The 15080-nt window shown below is 42.3% G+C and overlaps 2 protein-coding genes across 5 annotated transcripts; both read right to left on the bottom strand.

The window, feature by feature from the left end:
• Positions 1–2040: 2040 nt before the first annotated feature.
• On the bottom strand, positions 2041–6840 carry LOC137272844 (alpha-N-acetylgalactosaminidase-like). 2 transcript variants are annotated; one of them, XM_067805252.1, is made up of 8 exons: positions 6794–6840; positions 6537–6702; positions 6169–6343; positions 5416–5590; positions 5222–5316; positions 4336–4497; positions 3309–3506; positions 2041–3069 (listed from the first exon to the last, which is right to left on the bottom strand). In XM_067805252.1, exons 2-8 carry the CDS (start codon positions 6686–6688, stop codon positions 2797–2799), a joined length of 1230 nt encoding a protein of 409 aa, XP_067661353.1. In that variant the 5' UTR covers positions 6689–6702; positions 6794–6840; the 3' UTR covers positions 2041–2796. The 2 variants fall into 2 exon arrangements, with proteins under 2 accessions (XP_067661353.1, XP_067661352.1); XM_067805251.1 differs by having other exon boundaries at positions 6537–6840.
• Positions 6841–8767: 1927 nt separating this feature from the next.
• LOC137274256 (alpha-N-acetylgalactosaminidase-like) lies at positions 8768–14196 on the bottom strand. Of its 3 annotated transcripts, none has more exons than XM_067807356.1 (8): positions 14139–14196; positions 13615–13784; positions 12163–12337; positions 11320–11494; positions 11108–11205; positions 10466–10627; positions 9615–9812; positions 8768–9304 (listed from the first exon to the last, which is right to left on the bottom strand). In XM_067807356.1, exons 2-8 carry the CDS (start codon positions 13764–13766, stop codon positions 9032–9034), a joined length of 1233 nt encoding a protein of 410 aa, XP_067663457.1. In that variant the 5' UTR covers positions 13767–13784; positions 14139–14196; the 3' UTR covers positions 8768–9031. The 3 variants fall into 3 exon arrangements, with proteins under 3 accessions (XP_067663457.1, XP_067663458.1, XP_067663459.1); XM_067807357.1 differs by having other exon boundaries at positions 14104–14166; XM_067807358.1 differs by having other exon boundaries at positions 14120–14166.
• Between the last annotated feature and the right edge of the window lie 884 nt (positions 14197–15080).

Raw genomic sequence — 15080 nt, 5'->3', positions numbered from 1 at the left:
GGCCACTCGCACTTGAAATGTACTGAACCACAGCTTATTTTCCCCTAAGAACACTTGCCACGAATTCATATTTCACTCCATGTCACTAATCATTGCGGATCACTAACCGCCGTAAACAAGTTTATACACACGCCATATGCACACAAGTACGGCACTCAGTTTGCATCCTATAGACGAAGGTGTATTTTGAAAAAACACAGTAAAAATAGCCACTGACTCAAGGGCTCTTGTGTTCCGGATTATTTGACAAATTTCAGAAGAGACAAAATCAGATTTCAGACAATCGGGTTCTATGAGGTTTCTGACTTCATGTGTTCAGGACCATTCGGTTCCCAAGTCTCAGGTTTCCAACTATGGGGATTGTGTATTTGTTATTGGAATATTGTGTTCCAGGCTATCAGTTTCTGGGCTAACCCTGGTATTGCAGAGAATTTGGATATTGCGACATATTTCAATGCGAAAGCATATATTGCCATATGTATTGCAACATCTTCCGAGACTTTCTTTAATATGGAAATACCAGAGATCACTGGTAATTAAATAAATACCAAATACAGTAAATACTTCAAACATTCCGATGCAAAAAACTGCAAAACGTCTAAACCAAAATAAAGAACACAGCTTAAAACCGAAGTTACTTTGACTTCCGGTGAGAAAAACGGAAATATCCGTAGACTTCCGCGTGTTACGAAGTTTTCCGAATCCATGTCGAAATACCGGTTTTCGACCAGCATACCGCAATACGTATCGATTTCATGACTAAATCAGTTACATTGCTCAGTCCTAGTTCAGGACTGTATACAGTTCTGGGCCAATGTATTCAGGACTTTATGGTTCTGGAAGGAGCGGATACAGCTTTATGAGAAAGGGCTTCAGGACTATCGTGTTCAGGGCCAATGAGTTCAGGACTATATGGTTCTGGAAGGAGCGGATACAGCTTTATAAGAAAGGGCTTCAGGACTATCGTGTTCGGGGCTAATGTGATCAGGACTATATGGTTCTGGAAGGAGTTGGTGCAGCTTTATAAGAAAGGGCTTCAGGACTATCGTGTTCGGGGCTAATGTGATCAGGACTATATGGTTCTGGAAGGAGCGGATACAGCTTTATAAGAAAGGGCTTCAGGACTATCGTGTTCAGGGCCAATGAGTTCAGGACTATATGGTTCTGGAAGGAGCGGATACAGCTTTATAAGAAAGGGCTTCAGGACTATCGTGTTCAGGGCTAATGTGATCAGGACTATATGGTTCTGGAAGGAGCGGATACAGCTTTATAAGAAAGGGCTTCAGGACTATCGTGTTCGGGGCTAATGAGTTCAGGACTATATGGTTCCGGAAGGAGCTGGTGCAGCTTTTTGAGAAAGGGTGTCAAGACTATCGTGTTAGGGGCTAATGTGATCAGGACTTTCGGGTTCAGGGTTAATGTGGCAAGACTGTCGGGTTGTGAGCTATTGTGTTCAGGACTATCGGGCTATCGTGTTCTGGGCTAGTGTGTCAGGACTAACGAGTTCTGAGCATACGAGGATTCTAAACTAAGGTTTTCAACAAAACCCGAACGAGAGTGTATCCATTCATTCGTTGACGTCTCATCAGATTAATGAATTCAGCCTTGGTGAGTTCGCCATGTCATGTTTTGGAAGAAGTCATGTTCGCAATCATTTCATGCACTTGTCATTACAATCTTCTTATACACAAGTGTACAAAGGTCACCACACATGTCCATGGGTACCTTGCATGTATCAGATTATGTCAGAAATAATCAACTTCATGCGGTTTCAGAAAAGATGACTGAATAATGAAGAATGAAGAGAGCGCTTCTTCTCAGATCGTGGCGAGGTGTCAATAGGAATCATCGATTACCTCTTGACCGGCCCTCGTAGTCTAGCGAGAAGCGGAATACATTCACATGAGCGACCAACACGAAGAATAAACATCTTTAGACATTGCTAGTGCAAAACTAACAATTACCTACATCCTTGTTTATCCAGACTATGACATCTTTATGTCATCATGGTATCAATACACAGAATCGAAAGACAGCACATTTGATATTCCATGATTATATTATGACACAACCGAAGCGATTAGGTCGTTTGAAAAGGCACAGTTGAGTAAATATTCTTCCCATTAAAAGGTTAGACTCACTTAAAAGTTTCACATTATGTTATTTATAACTCTACCGTTACCTTGAAGATTGGTATCTCCAATAGCTTAGGGGAACCAAATGGAAAACATATGCAGAGGAAGTGCATGAGGATCATACATCGCGTTGCGGAAAGGCACGTGCAAATATCGTACATGTGAACCGCTGCGTTTGGGAATAACGTTTTTGTTAAGAATTTGCCCATTTTCACTGATTTTCATCATTTACTGATCTCATGACAATAATCAACAAAGTAGGGATGTGTTGTACAATACACCAGTTCATGTATGAACAGTAAGTTTAAACAATATGGAAAATTTTCCAAAAATCAGTTTAGAATAGTTGCCTGAAGTAAGTGGCTATAGTTAGACAAGTGAGTCTAAACATTTAATGGGAAGTGTACATAATATTATTTCAATCAACCGGAAACATGACTCTGGTTGACAAACTTTTCTACCAGAATGGATAAAGATTGCCACCGAGTGCTCATATGGAGCTATGCTTAACCTTAAAGGAAAGCTTACACAACTGTGAAGACTCACTGCCTGTTAAGGGAAATGTGTAATGCCATTAAAGGAATTCAGTTGTGACGTATTAAGTCACGTGTTGTTGTTGGTCTTCTAGCCTCAGGGAATCGACCAACGACTTCCTTTAAAGTCACGAGACTGGAGTAGCCACATACATGATGACACCTGAAGGGTTCACTTTAACTTTGATATTGTCTGATGGTTTAACTATGCCCTTAGAGCTGCCGTCAAAGGGGTCCGTCAAGGTGTAGCCCTGGGACAATGTGAGCCCTAGGGACTGGGCCTGGACGGTGGTGATCAAGGGATACTTAAACCCATGGGTCAGAATGTCACTGTGGAAGAATACAATGCCAACACTTCCGGTGGGGAGAAGGGGGCGTGTCCACACGTCTACCGGACCAACCTGAAATAGTTCGATCATATTATTGGAATATTTAAAAACAGGATTTGTTAAGGAGAGGTCAGATTTTCCGAGGGCATAAAAAACCCAAACACAAATGACTGTCGACATCAATTTAACAAGTACACTTGATTACTAGTCATGCAAACAGGCACTGGAAGTTTCACACGGAAACTACATAATTCAAAAGAAAACTTTGTTCTGGTCTGTACTATTTTATCGTATCTCCAGGAAACTCATACCGTCATGATTTTCTTTCCCTGGACACCCATCTTGTCCTGGTTGATAGCAATCAGCCTCCTGTTTTGTAGAAGATCCCTGGAGCTGTTCCGGATGTTCCGTAGATCCGTGGACATGAGGAGTGGTGACGCTAGTATCGCCCACATGGCCATCTGTGTCCTCTCCATGTCTGGACTCAATCCAAAGTTGCCCAGAACAAGCTGCAGAGGGAGTAAGTGAATATGTAGACAAAACACAGCCAACAAAATATCAAATAGGACTGCATTAAATAACGTTAATGTAGATCCACCAGTCGTCAAAACAACTTATCACATATAGAAAAAATTCAAAATGAATCGTCACCGCGACCAACCCATCCACGTTTGACTGAGATAGTGATATACTGTTTGTAGGCCCACTGCCCACTCCTTGCTTGAAATACTGGGCGAGCTTCGGTGGTAACGTTTGACCTACATCATCGTATGTTTCCATGTGGAACGTCAAGGATGGTCTAATGACATGCAAATGGAGAAAGTCATGCAATAAAGACGTAGATGCCATTCGATTCCTGTTGTTCTTCGGCTATTGCGACAAACCGTTAGTTTGTCTAAGGAGTCTCTGACTCTGAAATTACCTCTCGATGTTGACTTCCATGTTGATTGATAATGTTATGTCAATGTGTGTTTCTTTGTTACAACTTGCATGACTATAGCGGGCCCTCTTCTTCTAAGACCCCCGTTCCATTTAAAAGTCCAGAGTGATTGAAGATGAGTATAATAAGAAATATGAATATTGAAGAAATTCGGACTCTCTTGTCTTTCTTTCACAAGAACATGAGGCGGTGTCCCGCCGAAAAACTGGGTTCAGTACCCCATATTGGTACAATGTATTAGGCCTATTTCTGGTGACCCCGCTGTTATATTGCTGGAATACTTTGCTCACTAATTTCACCCAAAAGAACAAACATAAGCTCTGATATACAGAAACCAATCTGACGTTACATTGTGACAATGTTATTTGGGTACAGAGGTAGTCTGTCAAGAGTCTGACCATATCCGGGTCGTTCCAGCCTCCAGGCCCTGCGTACTGACTGAAGTTGCCCTCGTCCTTGTCGAAGAACTGTATTGTATTAAACAGACTGTCCCAGCCGTCTTGCATGTCTCTGTAGTTCCTCCACGTGTTGCACGTGCGCCGGATAGCTGCGAAGTCAGGCTGAAACAGTTACACGAGTATCTAATAATGTATGGGACAAGCTTCCATTCTCCAGATCTCGACGTAAAAGACGAGCATTTAGCTAAGAAAACGCAATGTCAGCTTCTGGTATTCTGACCCGTGAAGATCCGGGTTAGAATGGATCTTCATCCACCTATGCTTGTCGTCTGAGGCAGGTACGGGGACTGGGTGGTCAGGTTTGCTGACACCGTTGACAGTTGTCATTGTATCCCAATAGCGTAGATCGATTCTCATGATATTGATCACTGGACTGTCTAGTCCAGGTTCGATTATTGACAGACCGTCATACAGCGGGAATATTTTTGAATGCGGCGTCAAACAAACAAACAATCAACAATCAATTCCCACCTGTGATATGAGATTGCGATTAGGAGATTTTCGGTTACTTGCAAATGCAAACTCTCGTAGTTTCAAAGCTGCATATACTTCATACATGTGAATGTTAGATTGGGAGATTTTGTCTAAAACGTCGACTGTTTATTTTCTAAGATTTTATCCATATTTACTGCATTCCGTCTGATTTGAGAGGACATTGTATGGCAAGTTCTTTACCAACTATTTACCTAAATTGATTTTTGGCTATTTCCTAATCGGATCTTAGTATATATGATAATGCAAACGTGTTCCTTTCGAATGCCATGTTAATTATTTCTCGAGGGTCGAGATATATAGACAATATTCATGATTTGGCAAAATTACTTACAGTTTTCCCTTTCAGTGATTCATAGTTTGGCCATTCACAGGAATAGATCATAGGTCGGCCGGTTTTGTTCAAATACATCCCAAAAATAGGATAACCTGCGAGAGAGAAGAAATGCGTTTTGAACAATTCACAGAAATACACCCTTGTGGCATGTTGAGTGGACAGGCGTGAAATGTCATCCGACTAGCACTCACCATAGTCGTAGTCGCCGAGGTCGGCGTTACACCCGTCCATTTTAACAAAGTCCACGCCCCAGTCTGCAAAGGTCTGGGCATCTGTTTGAAGGTAGAACTCGCTGCCTGGGTAATGACTGCACGTCAGGTGACCAAAGTCCTGGTGAATGCCAAACTTTAAACCTTTCGAATGAACCTGAAGTCAAATGCAAAGCTAAACTCAATTTTTAAAATTAAGGTATTACTCTTGCATTCCAGACCCCTGAGAAGTATTAAAAGTGAAATGCCTTATATTAGGTTTACAGACACTGCCTTTCATGGGTACTGCTGTATGAACAGATTCATATTTTGGACAAGGTGGCCAAAAACGGCAAACGCAGTAGAGAGAACTTATGAATCTATATTAGGCTTCCGAACACGGTCACACATCGTTTCTAAGCCACCACCGTCTTCATTTCTAGTCTTATTTCTCATTTAACAGATTCAGAAAGTGAATATCATATGATATGCAGTGAAGCCACACCAAAGCCATCCTTCGCTAAACTGACTGAGTGAGTGTGGATTTTTGGCAATATTCCAAACTTCGTGGGGAACAGAAATGAGCTTCACACATTGTAACCATGTGTGGAGTCAAACCCGGGTCTTCAGCGCCTTAACTAAACGGCTACTCCACCACCCCTCCTGTGCCAATGGTATGATGGATAAATCATACAACCAAACCATAAAACCCTTGTTGTAAAGAGGGAATAGTTTTGCTTCCCAATCCGTACGTACATAATCTGCGAGCGCCTTCATGCCGTTGGGGAACCGTGTCTCGTTGGCGTAAAGACGTCCGTCACTGTCGCGAGTGTCAGCTTCCCAGCAGTCGTCCACGACGAGGTATTCGTATCCCGCCTCCAGCCACCCGTCAGACGCCATCCTGTCTGCTGTCTGTCTGAATAACAGCTCCCTGGAAACAGAAAAGAGATGTTATGTTAATCTGACATAAATGAACTGCCATATCTGATAACGTGAAACAGGTCCAAAATAATTCTCACTTCCTTGAAGTCTCCTTTGATGAGTGCTGGCAAAGCTGGACTCCGGCAGATTTGTAATGCTCAGAACAGTCTAGCCGCCACTCGTATCTGATGTAATAAACGTACCCGATACAGTTCTCTGGATCATTGGCACAGTCCACATTACACCTGAATCTCTCCCAGTCCAACCAGCCCATGGGCGGGGTCAAGGCCAGACCGTTGTCAAGACCCAAGGTCAGGGTCAAGGTATGTAGGAAGAGGAGAACCAACGAAAACATTTCTCAGGTGAAATCTGCAACACATACAGACAATTGAATGTTTTTACTCTGTTTTAAAGAATACTGAACATATGTATACAGGTGCTGTCGTGAAACAGATCTCACAAGCTGGGGACGTCTGCGTCCAAACAGTCGTGAATGATACGTACACTGATTGCGCGGCACAACATTCCTTCAGATATCAGGTCTGACCTTCACCCAATCATGATAATACGCCTGATATCAACATGTGTTTCAGTCAGCGTTTCTTTCCTGATACACGTTTACTGCATTCAACCAGGTCTCCGAGCGCTTGCACATGGGAATCCTGCTGAATGACGGTCTGTGTGAATAAAAAAATAAAGTAAAATAAAATAAATTAAAAAAAATACACCCCCACCCCCAAACAAACAACAACAACAACACACACCCGCGCGCGCTCACACACACACACGCACGCACACACACACACGCCAAAAAATCTATCCTACTGTAATAAAGTAACGGGCATGTTTTCTATCGTTTTATTTTGTCTCGACTCCAGGGGCAGCCACAACATGGGTTTACAGAACTGCTACAACAGAGAGCGACCACTTTATGGACACATGAGTCCGGACGGCCTGTTTGTTAGGCTATTTGCATATGAAATGGAAATAGAAACCTTTTTACTAAGGACAATCTCCTAAGTTTTGTTGCAGACATTTTAATTTGTTATTTATTATGATGCACCCGCTCTAAAATCTGGACCACACCTCAGTTTCATTGGGAAACATTTCCCCCTCAAACCTCTACATCATTCTGCACCAGGCAATCCGGCATTACGCTCGGACATCAGCTGCAGAAATTGAATTTTATTGCAGCTGGTACGTATTACCGTAGGTCTTTCCTTTTTCTGAAAAGATGGTGGGGTAGCCAAATTGTTAAAGCGTTCGTTCGTCACGCGTAAGATCGGTCTCGATTATCCACCTGGTTATTGTGTGTGAGCTCATTTCTAGAATCTCCAGAGCGACATTGCCGGAATATTGGCACATCACGTCAATGGACTCACGTAAAGGGTGTAAATTGGAAACAGGAGGTAGAAAATAGCTCCCCTTAAATGCCTCCCTACATACTACATAGCCACAGTGACCTTGAACCTGACGTATACATCAAAGGTTGCTTGCTTGAAAACTACTAATAGAATGATAACAACCGATGGTAACTATTTCCGCCCTACAATGTCACTATATCAATCAGAGCGCTAATGATACCTCTATGCAAGGTAATAACGTGTCTGAAGGCCAGTAACTGCCGATGAGAGGCCCTTGTCCTCCTTGTAATCAACAAACTGGGATTTGTCCTATCAAGGCAATGCTGGTGTAAAACAACATGAAGCTGTATTAAGACCACATAGTTTGCCTTTGTAACAAACGTTTGTTTGTTTGTTGTTTAACGCGGCCCTCAGCAAACTCCCCAGCTATGTTATCTCATAACAGTTTAACTAAAGTATAAACATTTGCTGCAGGATCATTAACCCCTAGTTTAGATTATCTTAATATAACTTTGAGATGAAGAGATTAAAAAAGTGGACCGGGTGATAAAGCTAATGATCCATAGAGATACTGGCCTTACATTTCTGTTGAAGATCCGGGTTATAATGGGTGTTCAGCAACCCATACTTGTCGTAAAAGGGTATTTACTGTATCAGGTGGCCGTCTCGCTGACTTTCTTTACAGACGTCATTGTATCCAAGTTATGGAGATTGATGCTCATGATTTCAATCACTGAATTGTTTGGTCTATTAATAACAGACCGCTTCCATGTAGCAGGGTATTCTCGAATGCGGCGTTAAACACTCTATAATAACGAGTGAGTGAGTTTAGGTTTACGCCGCATCCAGCAGTATTCCAGCCATATGGCGGTCTGTCAATAATCGAGTCTGTACCAGACAATCCAATCATCAACAGCATGAGCATCGATCCATGGATTTGGGATGCGATGACATGTGTCAACAAACCTGACCACCTGATCCCGTTGGTCGTCTCTTACGACAAGCATGGGTTGCTGAACACGTTTCTAACCCGGATCTTCACGAGTCTTTTGACATGAAAAAACATAGTCAGTTAACTCATTGTTTTAATCACCCCATTTAATTATACATGAAAATACTACGTGCTCATTTCAAGTCCTGACAAGTGGATTACTTTGGTTCATTTTGATATTTTAAGCGTCACGGGCGAGTACTATTCCGTCCTCATAAAATGAGATGCATTCAGGCATGATATTGTGGTGGTGTAGTAACACATAAAGGCAATTGCATGGTGAGTCACGTGTTACTGTTGGTCATTGCAGCCTCTGGGTATGAGTCGATGGCTTCCTTTAAAGTCACGAGACTGGTGTGGCCACATACATAATGACGCCTGTAGGGTTCACTCTGACTTTGATATTGTCTGATGGTTTAACTGTGCCTTTAGAGCTGCCGTCAAAGGGGTCCGTCAGGTTGTAGCCCTGGGACAACGTGAGCCCCAGGGATTGAGCCTGGACGGTGGTGATCCAGATGTATTGAGAGCCATGGGTCAGAATGTCACTGTGGAAGAATACAATGCCAACACTACCGGTAGGGAGAAGAGGGCGTGTCCACACGTCTACAGGGCCAATCTGAAGCAACAGTATGATAAAAAACCAACATACTTATTGTCACAGTTTTTCTTGGTTGATAGAAAATTGTCAGCAAGTAGACATTGCAATCTTTTACACGTCTAGAAATATTTTCATTAAAGATAGGCGTTGTTTTATCGAATCAAACCCACAACTGTTGACCGTAAACAAAAAGAAACTCTTCACTCTGCACGATGTTGAGACACACCTATACAACTCTCCATAGCAATGCTTCATACCTTGACAGGCATGTTAATAAAACACCCTTCCGACCCCTAATGTTCTAGTTATGTATCTAGGAAACTCATACCGTCATGATTTTCTTTCCCTGGACACCCATCTTGTCCTGGTTGATGGCAATCAGCCTTCTGTTTTGTAGAAGATCCCTGGAGCTGTTCCGGATGTTCCGTAGATCCGTGGACATGAGGAGTGGTGACGCTAGTATCGCCCACATGGCCATCTGTGTCCTTTCCATGTCTGGACTCAACCCAAAGTTGCCCAGAATCAGCTGAAGAGAGAATGAATTATACAGACACATGAATTTCAACAAAATATTCAATACAAAAAGTGAACGTACATCCATCACTCGTCGTCACAACTGTGACGAACAGAAACCAAAACGTCAGTGACACCAACTGATGCCCAATTATTCCATCAATTCCTCGTATTTTGCGTGGACACTAAAGAAAGAGCCTCAGAGACAATGTCCCAAAATGTCGAAAAGATATCGTACGGACCTGTTGTTTAATCTGAGACATTTATTTCAAGATCGGGAACAATGAATTAAACTCAAATTGACCGTTGGACCTGCTCGGCATTGCCGCAGAGAAGAGCAGCTCATTAATAATGGCACGGACATAATGACCGCTTGTCACGTTGAAGACCCAATTTCGAATCCCTCCATGGTTAGGATGTGTGAAACTCATTTCTGTCCGCAGCCATGGGATTCCTGGAATGTTGCTAAAAGCCGTGTAAAATCTTACTGACTCAATCCTCCATGTTCAATTCTATTACGACAAGCAATAAAGTTTTGCCTTAGGTATAGTATAGTGGGCATTCCAAATCTCTTTTGTTTCCATTACAAGAAGAATTAGCCCTTAAAATCCTCGAATGTTAAATTCCAAGGATTTTATATTGGTATAGTAGCAGTCTGAGTCTGACCATATCCGGGTCGTTCCAGCCTCCAGGCCCTGCGTACTGACTGAAGTTGCCCTCGTCCTTGTCGTAGAACTGTATTGTCTGCAGCATACTGTCCCAGCTGTCTTGGATGTCGACATGGTTTCTCCACGTGTTGCACGTGCGCCGGATGGCTGCATAGTCAGGCTGAAACGACAAGTATGGAATATCGCAAGGGACATTCAAACTTTCTCAAAATCTCTAACAGTAAACTGTTAACTTGCAGGTCCTATCAAATATTGAAACCCAGAATACAATCTAATAGCGTAAAACAATTATTCGTCACGAAAACAAAGAAGGTTGTGATTTATGTTTGGTAAGGGCATGGTCGAATAATGTATTTAATTCAAGGTATCAATGTCTGGTGTTTGAAAGCAAAAAAACTCCTAGAATTCATTCACAACAAGTTTGTAACAGGTCTTATAATATATCTAAGTTTTGAGAAATGAAATAGCTGGATATTTGCTAGTGCAATAGCAATTCCTAATTGCAGTTGTGATGTACTGATACGCATAGTACAGCCCGTCAACGGTATTATAACCCAGATTTCCTTTAAGTGATAATGATATCTTATTCCTTTAACAGCTCGACATTCTAACCACATGTTAAAGTTGAAAATGTCCTTACGATCTTGAAGTGTTTCAGAGATTGATAAAACGGCCATTCACATGAGTAGATCATAGGGCGGCCGGTTTTGTTCAAATACATTCCAAAAGCAGGATAACCTGTGAAAAGAAAATGTTCTTTACAATTCACAATTTCTTTTATTCGCGAATTAAAATACTATGATTCCTATCCAACATCCGATTGCTTAGAAATGTTGTCTGATTTAAACTCACCGAAGTCAAAATCACCGAGATCAGCGTTGCACCCGTCCAGTTTAACATAGTCCACGCCCCAGTCTGCAAAGGTCTGGGCATCTGTCTGAAGGTAGAACTCGCTGCCTGGGTAATGGTTACAGGTCTCGTGACCGAAGTCCTCATGGATGCCGAACTTTAACCCTTTCGAATGAACCTGCACATGTCAAATGTCAAAACGATGAAAGATCTTTGAAAGAAACAATTCGTTAGAAAATAATATTGCAATCAGTCCCGCCAATAACGCATTATTAGTGAGTGAATGGACACTGTCAAGTATCATCGTCACTAGGGAAAATGCATTAGTGTTATTGTCGTACTCAGCAATGCATATAGAACCTGGTCAGACAATCCAGTGAAAGACATCATCGATGAACGCAGTTGGCATACGATGACATGAGTCAACAAAGTCGGTAAACCCGACCACCCGATCCCGTTCGTCACCTTTGACTAGAGAAGATCATCGAGGCTGCCTCTCAGTGAACTGGATGGTGTACAGGCACCATTTCATCCTTTTCGACAGCCATTCACTGCTGGGTGAATAAGGTCATATTCTAGACAAAGCCAACTGCGTGATTGCCAAGAAGACACGAGATGCAGGATGGTTTCAGTGTGCGTCAGGACCAATGTATCATGAAGCCCACTGAGTCAACCCACCCGCCATGTTCTCTCCACCACTGTCTGCATCTGCTTTGTTCAGTCTGAAATGTGTGTAAATGATCCAGAAACTATACCTCAGAAGAATTCCCAATGTAACAACATGAGCGATACATAACGCTGCACCACTGACACTAACCTCCAGTCAAAAGACTTATCCCAACGTACGTAATCTGCCAGCGCCTTCATGCCGTTGGGGAACCGTGTCGGGTCGGCGTAGAGACGTCCGTCACTGTCGCGGGTCTCAGCCTCCCAGCAGTCGTCCACAATGAGGTACTCATATCCCGCCTCCAGCCACCCGTCAGACACCATCCTGTCTGCTGTCTGTCTGAACAACAGTTCTCTGCCAACGTAAACAAAGCAAAGATTGGTAATGTGATGCACACGTCAAATAGAGGGACGAACCAGTGTGTCGGCATGGCAAACAGTAAAATCAGCATGCTTCTCCGTTCCTTATTATTCTGTCATCGCATTTCATAGTGGATGATCGGGGACACTGGGGTTATGGAAAAATTGTCCGAAATGACTAATTCCAGTGCTTAACTAATGTCTAACGATTAGGGAAAAAGGGAGAGAAAAAACACGTTTCTTACATCGCCGCGCAGCTGAAAAAAGTCCGAGCCAAACACAGATGAACCGAGATAATAAGTTGCCTAATACTTATTTTGCTATACATAATCTACTCCAAGGTCTATACAGGTTTTGCCAATGATGCCGCAGTGCCTAAAGAAGGTCCTGACAGTTTCGATTACAATAGAAATGACGCCGTCATCATTTGCAAAACGCTTGCCAGGTAGTTCTTCCTGCAGGCGTGTGAACAGGTGGAAATATGACAGTTCCGAATCTGAATAAGGAGAGTGTTCAAAGATACAGCTGAAGTCACTGTTACAGTCTCATGTACAGTCAACCTCTCCTGGTGTATCAGCATGGCTGATGTTGGTGATCATAGTGTTTTGACGTTACCACAAAGTTGCCTGAGAAGGCAGCTGATGAAACAGACTTTGTCTTCTTCCATGGTGGAGACGTTAGACACATGGGACAACATTGTACCCAGCATTCAACTATGGTTAAAACTTTACACAAAGAAATCAGCTGGATCAGTTGCAAAATGACATCTCACATTCTCACGTGAGATGACAAAACTGTCTGACGAGGAGCACTGGATCAAGCCGTTAAAACCTTTTCAATGCCCTGTTCATTCCTCAGAATATCCATTAGAGATGCCTGGATGTGTAACGTCAAAAAAGATGATGATCGTTCTTACTCAAATCAACAGTTGCCTTAGTGGTCAAAGGAGTAACAGGTGAAGGTCTTTCTAGTCTTTATCCTCCCTTTAGGACCTTTCCACCCATTTTTACCACAGGAAAGGAAGACATCCTACATCAGCATGGGAGTTGTTGTATCCTTATAATGTAGAGATGCTTGAAGACAGCATAGTAGCCAAATGAGTTTATAGGTTACCTAGTCACTATGATGCTTGCTGGAGAATGATACCTGATGTATAACAGGTTCAAATGCAGCCCTCAGATGAGAAATATTGTATGCAGTGCATGAAATCTGTTACTATATTAAGAACTCTTTAACCACCGCTCGTACTTGATGTTACCATTGGGAACGTACCCAATGCAGTTCTCGGGGTCATTAACACAGTCCACATTGCACCGGAATCTCTCCCAGTCCAACCAGCCCATGGGAGGGGTCAAGGCCAGGCCATTGTCAAGCCCCAAGGTCAGGGTCAAAGGATTCAAGAAGAGGAAAACCAACGAAAACATCTTTTTTCAGGTGATTATCTGCAACAGAAAATATATAAGCAGCACTTTTGGAAAACACTGATTTATATCAAGGAAATACACGGCATACTGAAAGTGAATTAAACGTTAAACAGTTATTATACATTGAACAGGCGGTAACCATCGCGGTTTCGACCCCTGACGAGCCGGGATGGATCCACCACTGACGACGTGGATCTGTTGGTCAGTTTTGCTGACTTAATGCATATTATTGTTTTCCAACAGTATACGCCTATGCTCATGACGTCAGTCACCTGATTGTCTAGTCCATTGTTTTTTGGAAACCTAAACATTACGTATCGTTACCAAGCCAACCAACCAAACAACCGACCAACCAGACAGGTACAGACAAACCTGGATGTCCAAGTATCCAGCCACGACTGAACGAGTTATACAGTCTTTCTTCTGATAACAGACGGCCTTCGGGACTACATGATAAGATTGATAACACCATGGACATTGTGTGACATATTGGCTGCTCAGATGCAACACTTATAACAGAAAACATTCACTCCTAATACTTTTGTACTTGTCATTTTCTGTTCATGCCCAAGCACATTCGGAATAGACGCCTGAAGGAAAAATATGAGCTTGACGGGGATAGTAATGATTAGTGTTGGGAATTGGTTAAATATCATAATCATAATGAAACACGTAGTTCTTTCGTTTCTTAAGCAAGTGGCACATGATGCATGTGAGAATTTCACATCTTTAAAGAATGACTAGTATATTAGGTTACATTCTGGACTGTTTAAGTTAAATTCAGTCACGTAACAGTGACTTGACAAGCGATTGCACAGACGACGGTCACATGTCTACACATATCTACGAGTAACGAAATATCGACATATGCTGTAGAATATCACACTGAAGAAAACTGCAACAAAGTATGTCTACCAACCAATTTCACCACATACTGTTTTGCATTAAGAGGAGGCGTTTATTCATTGTAGCAAAGAAGCCTAAATGACAAATAGAGAATCTCACCCAAGTGTCTACTGATGTCAAATATATCAACGAGTGTTGATAAAATTGATCTAATGAGTGAGTAGACAGTAGACACGAGGAGGAGATTCTAGTTATCATCCAAAATCATTATTCATTAGTTTTCAATGAAAAATGTACATCTCTTAACACAGCACTTGCATTAGATTTGCAGTACAATGATGTCATAGCATTGTGACGTCATCAAGCATCATAACATTGTCAGGGCATTGTTTGAAAAATCTACTGTCAAAGCGATATCTCCTAGGAGATATCGTCTGATCTCACATAAGCGATATCTCCTGTGGAACA

This window comes from Haliotis asinina, chromosome 2 (genome assembly GCF_037392515.1).
Source record: "Haliotis asinina isolate JCU_RB_2024 chromosome 2, JCU_Hal_asi_v2, whole genome shotgun sequence".
NCBI classification, from domain to species: Eukaryota; Metazoa; Mollusca; class Gastropoda; order Lepetellida; family Haliotidae; genus Haliotis; species Haliotis asinina.
Note: the sequence above shows the minus strand (reverse complement) of the source record. Positions and strands in the feature narration are given on the sequence as shown.